Below are 15356 nucleotides of genomic sequence, written 5' to 3' on the forward strand. Positions count from 1 at the left end.
TTTTTTCTTTCCTTCTCCATCTCAGGCCGTCCGTTCATGCAGCTCAGACTTTTGGTAGAAAATAACAAAAACAAGACCCGTAAAATGCAATTTTAGTTTCATTGACTCAAAATTCCTTCAAAGCCTCTTGGTTTTCAAAGATCAGTCGACAAATTAAAGGACCTCCGGGGCAGGCAGAGAAATGAACGTCATGTGGAAGGTGGTTGTGACCACTTTCATGTCCACTAAAGGGCCCTGAAATCAAAATATGTATCATTTCTCACAGCTGTAATTTATATGCTAAATTTTGCTTACTAAGGAAACGTAAGCATGCCTAACCCACCATCCCATCCTTGGTTTCAAGAATACCGCTGCATTCGCTAAAGTCATACTATTCTGTCATCGTTCCATAACAGCAGTGGATAATGGTGAGTTTTGATTTTCAATATCATCCCCCCCCCCTCTTATGAATTGAATTTGCTGCTCGCACAAACTCGTTCCAGTCCTGGGAAACAAAGCCTGGATGCCCCTCGAGGCTGAGGACGCAGGAACTTCCCAGTATCAGTGTCCCATTCTTCATTCCTGAGAGCTTCTTTTTCTCTCTCTAACCTCGGCCTCTGGGCTCTTCCTCACGTCAAGTCACGGCAGAGGTCCAGAGTCAACATAAATACTCTTCTCTGGTTACTCACTCACTTCTGCCATCGGAGGCCGGAGCAGGAAAAAAAAAAAAAAAAAGGGCAGATGATCCAGTGTTGATGTTCCTCTCCACATCTGGGCCAAGTCGTGTCTGCTGACGGGTTTGTTTTACCCTGTCTAAGTTCTTAAAAATAAAACACTGAAGGTTTTTGATCAGTTTTGTCCTCTATTTACTTTGCATGCAAGAATGAACAAATGTTTGCAAATCTGTTTGTATTTTAAACTGAGTGTTTCACAAACAAGCAGGTTGCTCATAATGAAATGACACCAACTACAATAAACATGATTTATTAGTACAATATTTTTCACACAGTATCCTCCACACATGTCATTTGTAGCAATATTATTCAATGAGAAGCCGACAGTTCTATATTTAATAGAAAAGGAGAATTTTTGAAACATTGTATTTTTTTTTTTTTTATTGCAATACCATGACAACTCTGAAGATGAACAGCACTGCGACCTGAACGCTTTTCACTATTTTCAAGGTTCAGATTAATCTCACACACATTACAGCTTGTCATGAATGTAATAAACTATAGTGGTAATCACAATCCTCTTTTAAAGTCAGCATGGTTAAAATGTAATGTAAAACTCACGCCTGCTAAGCTGCAGTCTTAAAAAAATAGTTTTGGTCACATTCAGCATTTCCTGCAAATACTTATATAATCTATAACAATGAGTGCAAGTCTTTGTTTCTTACACACGGTGCCAGAGACATGATGAGATGAAGAACTGGAAGAAGACTGGAATATCTATCTATCTATCTATCTATCTATCTATCTATCTATCTATCTATCTATCTATCTATCTATCTATCTATCATAAAACTAGCACAGCTTGTTTTACACATTAAAACTCCACCATCCTCCCCTCAGACCACCTCCTATTTAATAACCTATAAAACTTTGAAATTGAGGTTAATTAGTGACTAAATTGCCTGTGGGTGTGAATGTGTGTGTGTATGACTGTATTATAAGATTATGGTTTAAGTAGGCTACATGATGGCGGAGCAGCGGTAATGTCCCCGGTCTGACTTTGGGCTTGGGGGGGGCTTTTCTTTGTATGGTGAGTGTGTGTGAATGTGGGTGTTTAGTTTTCTTCCTGCAGTCCAACACCATGCATGGGAAGGAGAAGTGGCGACTCTACATTGCAACTGGCTGTGACTATGCGTCTGTCTGTGATGATGGACCGGCTCACCTTCCAGGGCGTACAGGTTCACCTGCAGCCCTCAGTGACCCTGCTTGGGATAAAGTGGTGTCGATGGGTGGGTGTATTTATCTATAATGAACAGAAGAGCTGAGTGACAGACACACAGTGGAGAACCAGCAGCTCTGACACATTTTCGCTGGTGTGGACGGATCTTGTAATTCTTCTGCTGTTAGTCCAAACATGACCACAGGGTGTCTGCTTATTATTCCATTACAGTCAGACCTTCTGTCAAATATAACAGACACTGAGATGGTTTCTTTTTCAGCAGCCGGCGTCAGCACGAATAAAACTGTATAATTTATATACCCCAGAGGTTTTCTGTAAGGATTTCGCTTTGTATGGCATGGACGGAGAGTCACTTTTCTTCCACTTCAGAGTCCACCTTTATGAAAATAGGAAAAGTTTGACACCTTCAGTGCCCGGAGAGTGTCAACTTAATGGTAAACCTGGGAGAGTGACGATTGCACAGTACACCTATTTCACAGAACATTGTTGATCCTTACAGCAAATGCTGTCAGAGCAGGAAAATTGTTTTTAATATCCAAAGAAAACTTTGTCATTGATCCCAGATGTTTTCTTTCCTTTCTTTCTTTTTTTTTTTTTTTTCATCTTCCTCTCTCTCAATATTGAAGCAATTATGGAAACATTCCTGCGAGAAAGAATCAGAGCAAACGAGAGTTGTCATTTCCCTAATGAAAGAGTCTGTTATTATTTCTTTATAACTTAGCATTTGGCCGACAATATGGGCTTTATGACACTTTCAATTTACATTTCAATCAATGTGTTGGAGCGGATAGGGGGAGTGGGGGTGGTGGCTGATAACACAAGGCCCTCATTGATGCCCACACGCCCACGCACACACAATCACACGCACACACACACACACACGCACACAGATCAGGTGGTGTTTCAGCACTTTTGGATAGAAGAAGCCTGGTGGATACCTGACCTGAGATTTTGACACGCAAACACACACACACACACACACACACACACACACACACACACACACACACACACACACACACACACACACACACACACACACACACACACACACACACACACACACGCACACACACACACACACACAGAGCACTTTCAGCGTCGGCCAGCGTGCAGGCAGCCCCTCCAATTTTACATTATCATTCTTGGCATGACTTCAGTGAAACGCAGGTGAGAAGTGCAGCGGGGAAACTGAAACCTCATGCTCAGCCTGTTGACACAGTCAGAGAGTGAAAGGAAAGCAGAGTGGCTCTTTAGATTGTGTTGACCCCTGTGAGGAAGGAGGACAGAGTCGAGTGCGAGGCCAGCGAATTGATGGACAGCTGCTGAGTACATGGCGGTTTATGAAAAAGGCTGTTGCGCAGGCCGGGGCAGGGATACGGGGGTTTTCTTTTGGAGACGCAAGTCTTTCATGTGTGATAAAGATTTATTTATTCCTGTCATATTTTTGGCCTCGTGTCAGGCTTCTCAGGACTTAATGGTGAGTGACGGGGTACAAAGGTGACTGGACAAACACGTCGCTTGTTTCCTACATGAAACCTCACATGGGAAATTTTTTTTTAATCTATTACAGTCTTTAAACAGAAACTCAAGCAAGTCTCAGGGGTAAACCTAATTAACTTTTTTTAATCTTGAATTTAAATTATAACATTATATATCAAAAGATATAACTAATAACATTGATGGTAATCTGAGCCTTTTTAGTTTTTCTTTACTGCTGTGGGCTCATAAATTATATCCAGTATTGTGTATATATCAAAATGCCCATTTCAATGCATGGGCAATCTGTGTGGAGTTTGCATTTTCTTCCTGTGTGTGGGTTTTCTCTGGGTTTCCCCCCACAGCCCAAAAATGAAACTGGTCTCGAAACATTTCCTGTAGAGGTGAACGAGTGTGTGTGATTGTCAGCCTCTCTGTGTTTACATGCTGTATTCTACATTTCACATATTGTAAACTTGGAGCGGCTTCAGTGACTCCAAGTTGGAAAAGCAATATGGAGGATGGATGGAAAATCAGGAGAACCACAAAAGAACCACAACGAGGCCTAAAATGATCCCAAACGTATAGCATGATCGAAAAGAGACACAAAATGACAAAGGTCAAACAACAATCAACCCTAAAGAGATGCAAAGTTTCCACATGAGGCACAAAACAACCACACTGACCACAGAAATGTGCAAAGACGATACAAATAAATATGAAATGATTGAAATGGTATACAGAAAAAAGCCTGGACAACAAATTTGGAAATTTTTTTGGTATCAATGAAGTACTCTATCTGCCTGTCTGTCCATCCAACCATTCGTCATGTACTAAACACACAACTCAAAAACAAAAGTTTAAAAAACAAATTTGTTAAAAGATTTGATGAAAATATAAAACAACCAAGGTATATCAAATCCCATCATATTAAGATATTTAATCAAAACTGGTGAAAAAGCAACTTTCAAAACCTCCAGATGAGACCACGGAACATAATTTGGCCAAAGTATGACCCCAACATTTTGGAAGTAAGATTTTAAAAAAGCGCCACAAAATCACAGAACATAATCATGACATGTGCGATATTGCTTGTCTTCTTTTAGTCCAGGTCTTATGAAGAAGTCGGGGCAGACAATCACGTGTTTCATAACATCTCTGTATCCACACAGCAGTGTTTGTTGTGTGCATCAACATAATTTGCTTTATTTCATTGTTCGACATGAAGCAGAAAAGTGCCAAAAATTAGCTCTGCGAAAAAGGTAGAACAACTCAAGTTTCCACTAATAGGTTTTACATGGAAACATTTAGACACCTACGGGGACATGTACGCTGCTTTGCGCGGTGAGGAAAACGTAATATCAACTCAAACTGTTTGTTCAGAAAAGCCCACAAGTTATCATATGGAGTATTTTCTGATGATATTTTGTAGTCAGCCTTTTTGAGAGTATGAGGCCTTGATTGCACATATCATTACTGCCTGGAACAAAAACAAAAAAAATCACACATACTGAGAAGCTTTACATGGATTTCACCATGAAAGCCTGCACATTCTTTTTTTTGTTTTTGAAATCATGACTTGGTCCGGAGGTAGTTGTGGGACATTGTCAGCTGAAGTCTGCTACAAAAGCAAATAAAACAGAGAGCTGACATTGCTTTTCATTTGAACTCGTTCACCACACCGACTCTCCGGGCATTCAGATTTTCTATCACGAACAGATGCTCATAGGAGCGTGACACACATTTGATAAAAGTTGCAGAAAACGCTTTGCGTGGAAGGAAAAAAAAAAGATCTATTAAGTCTTTTGCTGTCTGTTGACTTTTTCTATGTGAGCTTTGTAAACAGAATCCATGTGGGCAATTAACTTCTTCCATGTTCAGGTAATCAAGTTCACACATAAAGCACACTTAATCTGCCTTTTGTGCACACACACACGCACACACACACACACACACACACACACACACACACACACACACACACACACACACACACACACACACACACACACACACACACACACGGGCCAGGAGGGAGCAGAAAACCACCGGACCAGAGGGATGAACGTCTGAGTGATCTCCACGCTGTTTGAGCCAGAGTGAGTCACACTGGGCGCCGTGACCACTAAATCAAAGAGCTGTTTGAACAGCTGCATTCCTTCACACCCCTTCATCCTCTCTCACTCTCTCTATCTTGCTGTGCAGTAATACTAATTCTGATTTTGCTGCTGACCCAACCCCAACCTCACCACCGCCACCCCCTCTCCCGGCCTCCCCATGCGCCGCTGTGAAGGAGATCAGGCTTAATGGAAAAAGAGTGCAGAAGTGAGCTAAGTCGCCCTTTGAACGCCGACAGGTGTCCGTTTGAGGTTGAGCGTGAAGATGACACTGAGACACTCTGTGAGGCTTCACAGTGGCAACTGCAGCTGATTTATGGACCAGCGACAGTCCGAGTGAGTCATTATGGAGCTTCCATTTCTTTTCACACGTACAGCGGCCCTCCTCTGCACTCATTCATTTTGGCACCATTGGTTTCCAGTGACAGGCACAGTAATTGAAGTTGCATGCACAGCTCCAGCAGTGAGACATTTCTTTTAGTTTAACTTTCAAAAGGTTTGTTGGTGGCCTGAATATGGAATCAAAAACATTATACTCCCTTTTTTATGGGGATAATTTGTATCCACCCGTGGTGATCCTTTTGGGTTGTGAAGTGTCAACGTGGTCTTCAGGTATGCAGAGAGGTTTTATCTTTTCTTTTGATCCCCTCAGGCATTTAGCTGTTACTCTAAACTTCCTTTTATTCTATCATGTGATCGGCCTTTGGATTCAATTTGGTTGGGTGCCCAATTCCAAAGAGAGTAGCCATAGTACTAAAGAAAACAACCTTAAATGGTCCCTATTTGGTAACAATTCCTCAAAAACTGTGAATTGTTGAACACCAGATGTCTCCAACAGATGCCACCTCAGGTGCCTCATTGATTTAAAATCAGTCTTCCCAACTCCTGACTTCCTCCATCGATCTCCTGTACTGATCCCAGCTGACCAATGGGCTAAAAAATCACAACCTGGACTGACTCACATTCACACCTACAAGCAATTTAGAGTCATATTTTTGGAGTGCAGCAGGAAACAAAGTGTGCTTGAAGAGAGCCCACTCACCAAAAAGGCAAAATATGCAGACATTGGTTGAACTGGAAATATACTCATTGTGAGGATAGGATGATAACTATAATTAGAGGGTTTTGGAGACGTTAGCAGGCCTCCAACTTTCTACGTCAGCACTGAAAACAAGGGCAACTGTTTGCTCGAGTATGATCACAATGGAAACAACGCAGTTTTTTTTAAACTTTGATTTGCATGCATATCAAAACACATTTCGTCACTGATTCCGCAGGAAATTTAAGATTTTCAGATTTGTAATATAATTAATTATATCCATTGTGTCAAGATAACAATACTTACACTTATTCATGAACAGCATGATGATGGAATCCTGCGTTTTCTCAGACATCAAATAAAAAATTCTGCAGGGTATTAGCTCATTTTATGTATCTTATACTGTATAATTTCATTTAAAATGTTTTACGTGTAAGTTAAACACCCACAGCATTCAACCAAAACCCATGTAAGAAAACCCCTTGACTTTAAGATAAAACATACTTTCTACCTCAAAAGTGTTTACTTCCACATTATTTGGTGGCACAAGGTTTAAGGTTAATTGAAGTACATAATTATATCAAGCACTCCAGTATGGAAAAGTCTATTTACGATACGTACTATCTCTATATCTTCTCTTTCCTCTTATAAGAATTACGTGGAATGTTTTTGAATCCAGATCAGTTGAAATATGAGAAATGCTTTGTGTTTCCTCACAGGAGTCCCAGAAGAGCCAGAGGAAGGTGGTTGGTTGGTGGGGGCATGAGTAATTAGGTACATAAGCTGGGATCAGAGCTTTGGATCAAGCGTACGTGGTATGTGTGTCTGCCCACAGAGCCGGCAGGACACCCTGGATTCCAGTAAGTGTTTCTTACCCCGAACACCATCTATGCTTTGATGGTGTGACTAAAGGCTCAGTCGCACAACCACTTCCATCACAACCAACCGTGCAGTCATGCCTTTTTCTGGTCCATGTGCCACATGCCATTAATGTCATGTTTGTTTTTGAAATGTGAAGCTACACACGCTTACAAGAGGCAGATAATTGAACGTGTCGTGAATAACAGAAACTACAATCATGTGGTTCGCGTCACTGCTAAATCAAGAAAGCCTGCGTGTGAATCTTATTGAAGCTGAATTATCTGGGGGGTTTGTTTGCTTGTGTTGGGAAGTCAATGAAGAGAACAGAGGGGGTGATTGTCAGAAGCATCTTTTGAGATAAATGATCTTTTCACACTAAAAAAAACGATGTGGTTTTCTATCTTTACTTTCCTCAGACCAGGATAAACGTTGTTACATGAGTGAAAGTTCTGGGTTTTTTTTATGCCTCACAAATACAATAAGCCACCAGAGTTCATCATAAAAAGTTGAAAATCCCTTTAATTGGATCAGCATTTCAAAGCCATCACAATAACCACATTCAGAAAGAACAACTTTGAGGAAGCTTGTCTTTACTGAGGTTACATAGATTAGGATCCGTGTGTAGGACACATTCCATACAAGAAAGCTCACTGTGGTTTAAAAAGCCATAAAATGTCTGAGTCACTGTTTTGGTTGTGAGCGATTACCAAAGCTTCCTCCAGCGGGAACCTACCCCATAAAGACTTTCAACATCACAGTGTTTATTTTTGCTGTTACATTGTTTTTATTCTGCATCTTTAAACTGAATGGTGCAGTGCCAAGCAACAAAAGTTTGACTCAACTTTCTGTGTCGTTTGACTGGGGACACTTTGACACACACTTGACTGGGACACTCCTCAGAAAGATCAGCAGCTGTTTGACATTTGCATCCCTGAGTTGTAGATAATATTCCTCACAGGGGAAAAAAAATAATTATTTCAAATCATTCAGAGAGCTTTTAAAAGACCCTCGTTAGGCAGACCATTATGAACCACTTCTCCAGCGAATTATAGAAACATTTCTTTAGATGTTGACGTAATGACACTGCAGTAGTAGAGAGGTGTCCATTCCTGGACCTGGACAGTCACTGTTCTGTATTTTTCAGAGGTTCGCCACTTTAAGCACACCTGAATGACCTGATACGCAGCTGCTCAGTTCAATCAGGTGTGTTGAAGCAAAACAAGGTCTAAAATATGCAGAACCTTTCCCATCTACATTTGGAAACACTGCTTTAGTGGCAATACCCACAATAGCATAGCATAGCGTGCCTGCTAATAATTCATCTTAATTTTCAAAATTCTAGCCCTCTAGTTAGGCCACATGGTGGTTTAGTGGTAAACAAGCAAGCAAACAATTTTATTTCTAAAGCACTTTACAAAACAGTGGACCAAAGTTCTGTACAAAAATAATAAATAAGGTGTAAAAGTGCACAGTTTAAACGTTTACATAAAATTGCTAAAAGATACAGACAATACAGTTTGAAAAAAAAAAGTGAGTGTGGAAGAAGGATTTGACCTTTGGTTGGATGAATTGACAAACACACTGTATCTGGAAAGACGGAGGTACGATAGAGAGGACAGAGGCAGTGTTTTTGACCAGACATGGGACCCTTTTGTTAAATTTCTTCAACACAGTTACTGATGTGAATGACTGACCTTGTTTTATCAGTATGCACACTTTTTGTTTAATTTGTTATTCTAACATATTATTTTATTGCTGTTTAAACTGCGGTACTGTTAGTTGTTTGATGTGCTTTTTTCCTAAGGAAGAGAGAGGTTGTTTTGTTTTGTGTTTGTAACTCACAGATTTGGAAATCATACAATATTTTTCAAAGCTTTGTTTAATACATTATTGAAGTTTCTTACATAGATTTTGACTTTAAAAAATAAAACCCAAAATATTGATATCACTTTCACATCTGTATCTTCAAGATTGTTTCCGCATTTGGCAGAGTACATAGAGAGGATTAGTGTCTGAGATATTTTTCCATCTCCTCCACAGAAGACCACAAATGAAAGCAAGCAGTAGTTTTACCACCATATATAGTGATACACATGTGGAGTGTGGACATGCATGCAGAGCTACAGATGCTTGTGTACTGTGAGTGAGGCAGACCATGATTAAAATGACTGACCATCTGTAAATGAACTGAGTCATGTGAAGTCAAACTCTTACTGGAAGGCTTAAAAAGTCCACATGCTTTTCATCTCTTCTCCTCTATTCTTGTCTGCTCCGGCACATCTTTGATGTGCCCTGTGTCTACAGCAAACGATAGCCACGGTGATTTAATTCAAGCAAACTCTCCCTACATAGAGTTCTTGTATCCATGACCATCGCAGCTCCACTCCCTCTCGTGCACTGATACCAGTCGGTTGTCTCAGGAGACTGGGGGTCAGCCAAGCCCAATAAAAATCCTCTCTCAGCTCGACAGGTTCCTCCATTAATTGCGTTGACCTGCTACTTCTAAGATCACAGCACTCACAGTCTTTCGATGACAGCTCCGAGTTGTCATCGGTGGACATTGTCCACATGGCCTGCTTAGAGTCCCTGTTTCGTATCTGACCATAACGCACAAAACCGGGAGTTGTGAAGCCTCAACAGGAGCTACAGCCAGATGTTTCTTATACACATATGCTAGAGTCTCCAAGACATACAGTTGTATGTCTGCTGATACCGATGACCTCAGATATTCTAGTACGCGTCGCTTCAATTTGATAGTTGGACTTGTTCTTTGCTTCACCTTTTGATATCTTGATTACAATATGTTTGTCTATTTTATTCATTTCTTATCAATATCAATTTCATATTTGGATTTAAATACGATAACATTTGTTTTTAAATAATTTGTTTCTATTGTTGATAGTCTCTCCTATCTCGAACCTTTAAATTGTACATTTTTATCACGGCTTTGCTGCTTTAGTTTTCATCTCTGTGTCCATTTGAAAGAAAATACCAATTAGTTTGAACTATTTATGTGCAATGTCAGTATCAAGACCAAATTCAACCTGTACAGGTGGGGCAACTAAAACAACACCACAAGACATTTGTTTAACCTTCAGTGCAATACATGGATAGCCAGCGGATGGGAAAAGGTGTAACTAGACAGAACAGACAAGAGAGGGAGACTCAGCATCAGAGAAAACGACACCGATCGAATGGAACAGGAAGAAATAGTAGTCACATGGCTGAAAGTAATGAAGGGGGGGCAGATTCAAAACAGCAACACAATATTTATTTGAAATCTGTTTTTTTTTTTTACACAATTTTAACCCCAACATTTGATATGCTCCACACATGAGCCTCAATTTTATTTTTACAATTCACATTCTGCGCATTTTTTAGTTCGACTTTGGAGACGAAATTGAATTTTCTACTCTTGTGAAGAATGTGTTGATTTTTGTAAGATCAGACAGGCCATTAGCTGCAATCTTGAAGTGTCTTTTCTTTAAGGGGCCCCACCCAGAGACTCTAAACAAACAGACAGAGACTTCCTCCCAGCGTCTCCACACACCACTCAGCCGGGGGCTTGTGAGTGTTACTACACCCACCCTTACTTCTCACCACGGGCAATACAGGATAAGGGGATAGAGTTGAGCCTGTCCCCAGGAGGTTTAAGAATCACTGTTATGCATGAAGATGGACACATATATTGAGTTAGTACCACTCCGCCAGCTGTAGCTCTGTCTCCACCGGAAGTATGCAAATGCAGAGGGGCTTTTGGGTTGGGTACATTACAAATCAACTGGGCTTGGTGCCTTTCTCTTCAGGTGGAAGGCCCTCAGGGCTGCAACTCTATGTCATTTCAAACTAAAAGCTCTTGGCCACACACCCCATGAAGCGAGTGACTGCAGGACCTGGCAGCCTGATTCAGATGAGGTGACACTATTCACCTATGCACAAAACCTATGCAAGTATTTCGTACGTTTCAAGTCTCACCTGAACAACAAACATTGTCAGTTTCCATTCTGATGTTTTCCGAAAGAAATATTTCTGACAGTTTAAAAACAAAAACAACACCAAAATATTAAAGTCTGTATTTTCATGAATCTCACGAGTCACCTGATAGGATCAAATATGGCCACCACCCAGTCTTCATAAAACAAAGCATATGTGGTCATTTCCATATTGCAAAATCCTTTTGAAGCTGTCTTTATAGAGGCAGAATCAGATGTTTGCTCGACATCACTCAGAAGAGTACGGATCTGTTTGATCTGAGCAAACAGAGACACTTTAAAGTGGAAATGTACAGATGTGCTGTAGTATCAGTGCTGATGGAGGGGGGGGTGTCAACTGAAATCCATTACAGGCTTCAAACAGATCCTCTTTCATAAAATAAAAAGACTTACATTAAAATGTTAAAGGGATGTTTTCAGACGTTTGTAATTTACATAATTTAATTGGAACTTGAATGACTGACATTGGCTGTCATAGTATTATTTTTAATGTTAAAAAAGATTTTAATATATATTTTTTTTTTTTACAACATATTGAAATATCTGCAGCCAAAACTAAAATCCTTTAGATAATTTTCATTCCTACAACACATAATCATAATCGATAATGCTGGTTATTGACTTTCAACAAATAGATATAAGTTTCAGTCTTTTTTATTGTAATTGATTGTTACTCTGTGTGACAGGAGATCATTTTTAATGTGAAAATGTTTCAATGCTTTGCTCCACCTGCGCAACATGGGATTCTGTTGAACAGTGTACTAACTGCACTGAAGAACCAGATGTTGAAAAAAAAAACCACTGCAACAGCAGGACATGTCTAGTTTTTAATTAATTAATTAATGATTATTATTATTATTTTTTTTACTTTCAGATTTTACTTTTGGGCACCTGCTCCTCTCCAGTTAACTCTCCTTTCCTAAAACCCCATGGATTCCCCCCCCCCCCCCCCCCCCCCCCCCCCCCCCCGTGGAAGATATCCCTGACTCTTTCATTTCATTTTCCTCCTCGGTGGAGCTAAAAATATATAAATAAGTGATATAAACAAACTAAAAAAAATATATACCGGTAGTTAAAGAAGTCTACTCTTGAAATCCCATTCATAAAAGAATTGTGATGAAAAGCATGATCAAGTCCTTTTTAGGATGATTCACTTTTCTATTTGAATTAAAAGAGTCACACACTGAATTATATATATTTTTTTAAATAATTGTTTTATACAGTAAACTCAAGGCAACAGACGCTGACAGATGAAATCAGAGATCGATGGATATGAAGCTTATTTCTCAAGCAGTCCTGACTGAGGAGTCACAGCTGGTACAAATACGTAGCTGTATCCACAAGGAGGAGCTTCACCAGAACTCTGCAAACGTTGTCAGCATGTTGCGCACTGGAAGGCTGCAGAATGAGTCTGTATGCATGCATATGTGCACTAATGTGCGCACATGTGTTTCATTTCATTTGCTTCTCCCAATCGATCTTTTTAAAACAGGGAATGTACAACTTCATCTGCTGTTGCAAAATTATGAATCTGTCAATTGTTATTATTCTAATGATCAGTTGGACTGAAACCATTTACAATACCAGACAGTACAGATCCCTCCCATTGTCTGCAAACAGGCACTGCGACGAAAAAATAAACCCCGAGGTCGTTATTCTCGTCAACAAACCGTTTTGTATTTACTCAGACGTCTGACAGCATCAACATGTGTCCGCTTCCCCCGTGTGAACCAGCACGTTTGACCGGGCGGAGCACAGAGCACATAGACCCCCCCCCCCCCCACACACACACACACACACACACACACACACACAATAAACACCCACAAATCTTCGTTGAAGTTGCAGAAAAGTTATTTTAAATGCATACTTATTGCAAGAAAATAACTTCCCGAAACTTTTCGTGAAGAAAATCACGTTTTGTGGTTTCCATGTCTGTGCACATGTCTGTGCTTCAGTGTGAAACTATTATTGCAGGTTTTCTCATGTTAATGCCTCCAGGTTTGTAAAGCATCACATTCGAGGCCATGATAATCTACCTTCTGGATCTCCCTCTCTGGCACCTATTGATGACCTTTTGGCCTCCTACAGGACGACAATACGCTCTTAAAGGTCACAATAAATAAGTGCTGAATGGAATAAATAAAGAATATTGTTGGATTTGATTTGACGCGTCTTGGTGACCCTAAAAGAAGGGATGGAGTGGGGTGGTGTTTAATCAGATTACTGAGGAGTGCGTGTGTGAGAGAGAAAGAGGTGGACCTGGGAGGGTGAGGGGGTGTTGCAGGAGACTTCGAGGTGGGGGTGGGTGGATGGGGGGGTGTTGAGGTAGAGCGTATGGAGGAGTGGAGATGCGCACACGCTCAGGGGGACAGACAGAAGGACAGACAGACAGCGGGCGGCAGAGACAGTGCAGACTTGGCAGACGCACGGAGCAGAGCGCACACAAGTAGTTTTTTTTTTTTTTTTTTTTTGCAATTCAAACTTCTTTCACCAGTGCAGTTTGCGCTCTCACTCCATCCTGCATTTCAACAGCAGCAAAGCGCAATCCAGACTTTTACTTCAACTATTTATTTCTTTTTTGTTATTTTTATTCGCCCTCCGGTTGGCCTGGAGGTAAGTTTTTGGATAAACTTTACGCGGATTTTTTTTTTTTTTTTTTTTTTTTAACGATGATGTGACCCTGCGTAAACTCCAAGACTACCACCAAGGGAGAGAAAGAAAAAAAAAACCCTCTCACACACGTGAAAGTGAACGGCGCTGCGTCCCGGAGGCTCAAGTCAACATGACTCTGTCCGGCGGTTTGTCGGATACTTGTCAGCTCGTTCCGCGCGACCGCACGGAGCTGTGGAAATAGGACTCGGTGCACGCATGCTTTCTGGGGAATAACGTCGTTTGCAACGCGAAGCGAAGAGTTTGGAGAGAGGGAGCGACGATGCGGGCCACTTTGGGCGCATTCATTCAGTCCTGCCTCGTCCTGCTGGTCCGCGCAGACCAGTGGAGGCTGAAGGACTCCGCCAACTGCGAGTTACACAGGAAAGTAAGTTATATGGAATGACACGGGAGTGAATGCACCACTTAAGAGCCGCAAAATTGGCTTTTAGTGGTTTGAGCCCGCAGTATGTTTTATCTGGATCTATTCAATTTGGAGCAAAAAGTAATGAGGCAGAGGAGAGGTCCATGCCATTTGCCCTCTTTTTTTGTTGCACATCTTTTTTTTTCTTATTCAGAGATTAAATAACTAAATGTAACTTCTCAAATGTGAATCACACCTTTCAGTCGGACTCCCTTTTATGTATTCAGGATGGATATCCTGTTGGAATTAGACTCATATTCGTTTTATTTGTATTCTTTAAATGGTTTGTGATACAAATGACCAATATCAAGTCAATAAAGTTTATTCATCAGAATGTGCAGCATATGCAGATCATTGAAATGACATGTTCTTTTCAGGCCCTGAGTGTAGTAACATAACGCGATAAATACACACTTCGCTATGAAAAAACTGAAATATAAACTAAAGGAGAGAGGAATCTGACAAGTTTTAAAGTGGGTAAAATAATAATACTCTATGTAGTTTATTGTTTATTGGTAATTTCATTGTTTCAGCACTCATCTTGTGCATTGACAAGGTGCCACATGCATGTTTTACATACTTGCAACGTTTGTGTATTTGAGAAAAAATAAACTCAAGATTTATTTTGTCTGCATTCTGAAGAATGAGATTTATCAAGTCCTCACATCTTCCCCATCTTCCGGTTTCTTTTTCATTATGAATTAGTCTCTGCACTTCGCCTGCTGCAGCTGCAGCCTACACAGTCACCAACATGTGTATTGTTTGCTTGGCACATGGGTTCTAAGTGGCCTGTTAATAAGTCATTATCAGTCTGTTAGCAGTATATCTAATAAACAACCTCCTGCAGACAAAGAGGTGTTTGGTGTCAGACGGACACACAGCTGGTTGTAATGTGAAGT

The 15356-nt window shown here is 40.6% G+C and overlaps 1 protein-coding gene across 1 annotated transcript in view; it reads left to right on the forward strand.

Moving 5' to 3' along the window:
- Positions 1-14316: 14316 nt before the first annotated feature.
- Positions 14317-15356, forward strand: part of trabd2a (TraB domain containing 2A) — a gene marked incomplete at both ends in the record, with an annotated part of 64508 nt that continues 63468 nt past the window's right edge. The window contains one exon of the mRNA XM_080510700.1: positions 14317-14421. Coding sequence (XP_080366826.1) covers positions 14317-14421 — 105 coding nt within the window. The remainder of the gene's footprint in view (positions 14422-15356) is intronic.

The sequence above is a fragment of the Blennius ocellaris genome (assembly GCF_963422515.1).
Source record: "Blennius ocellaris genome assembly, chromosome: 15".
Lineage (NCBI taxonomy): Eukaryota > Metazoa > Chordata > Actinopteri > Blenniiformes > Blenniidae > Blennius > Blennius ocellaris.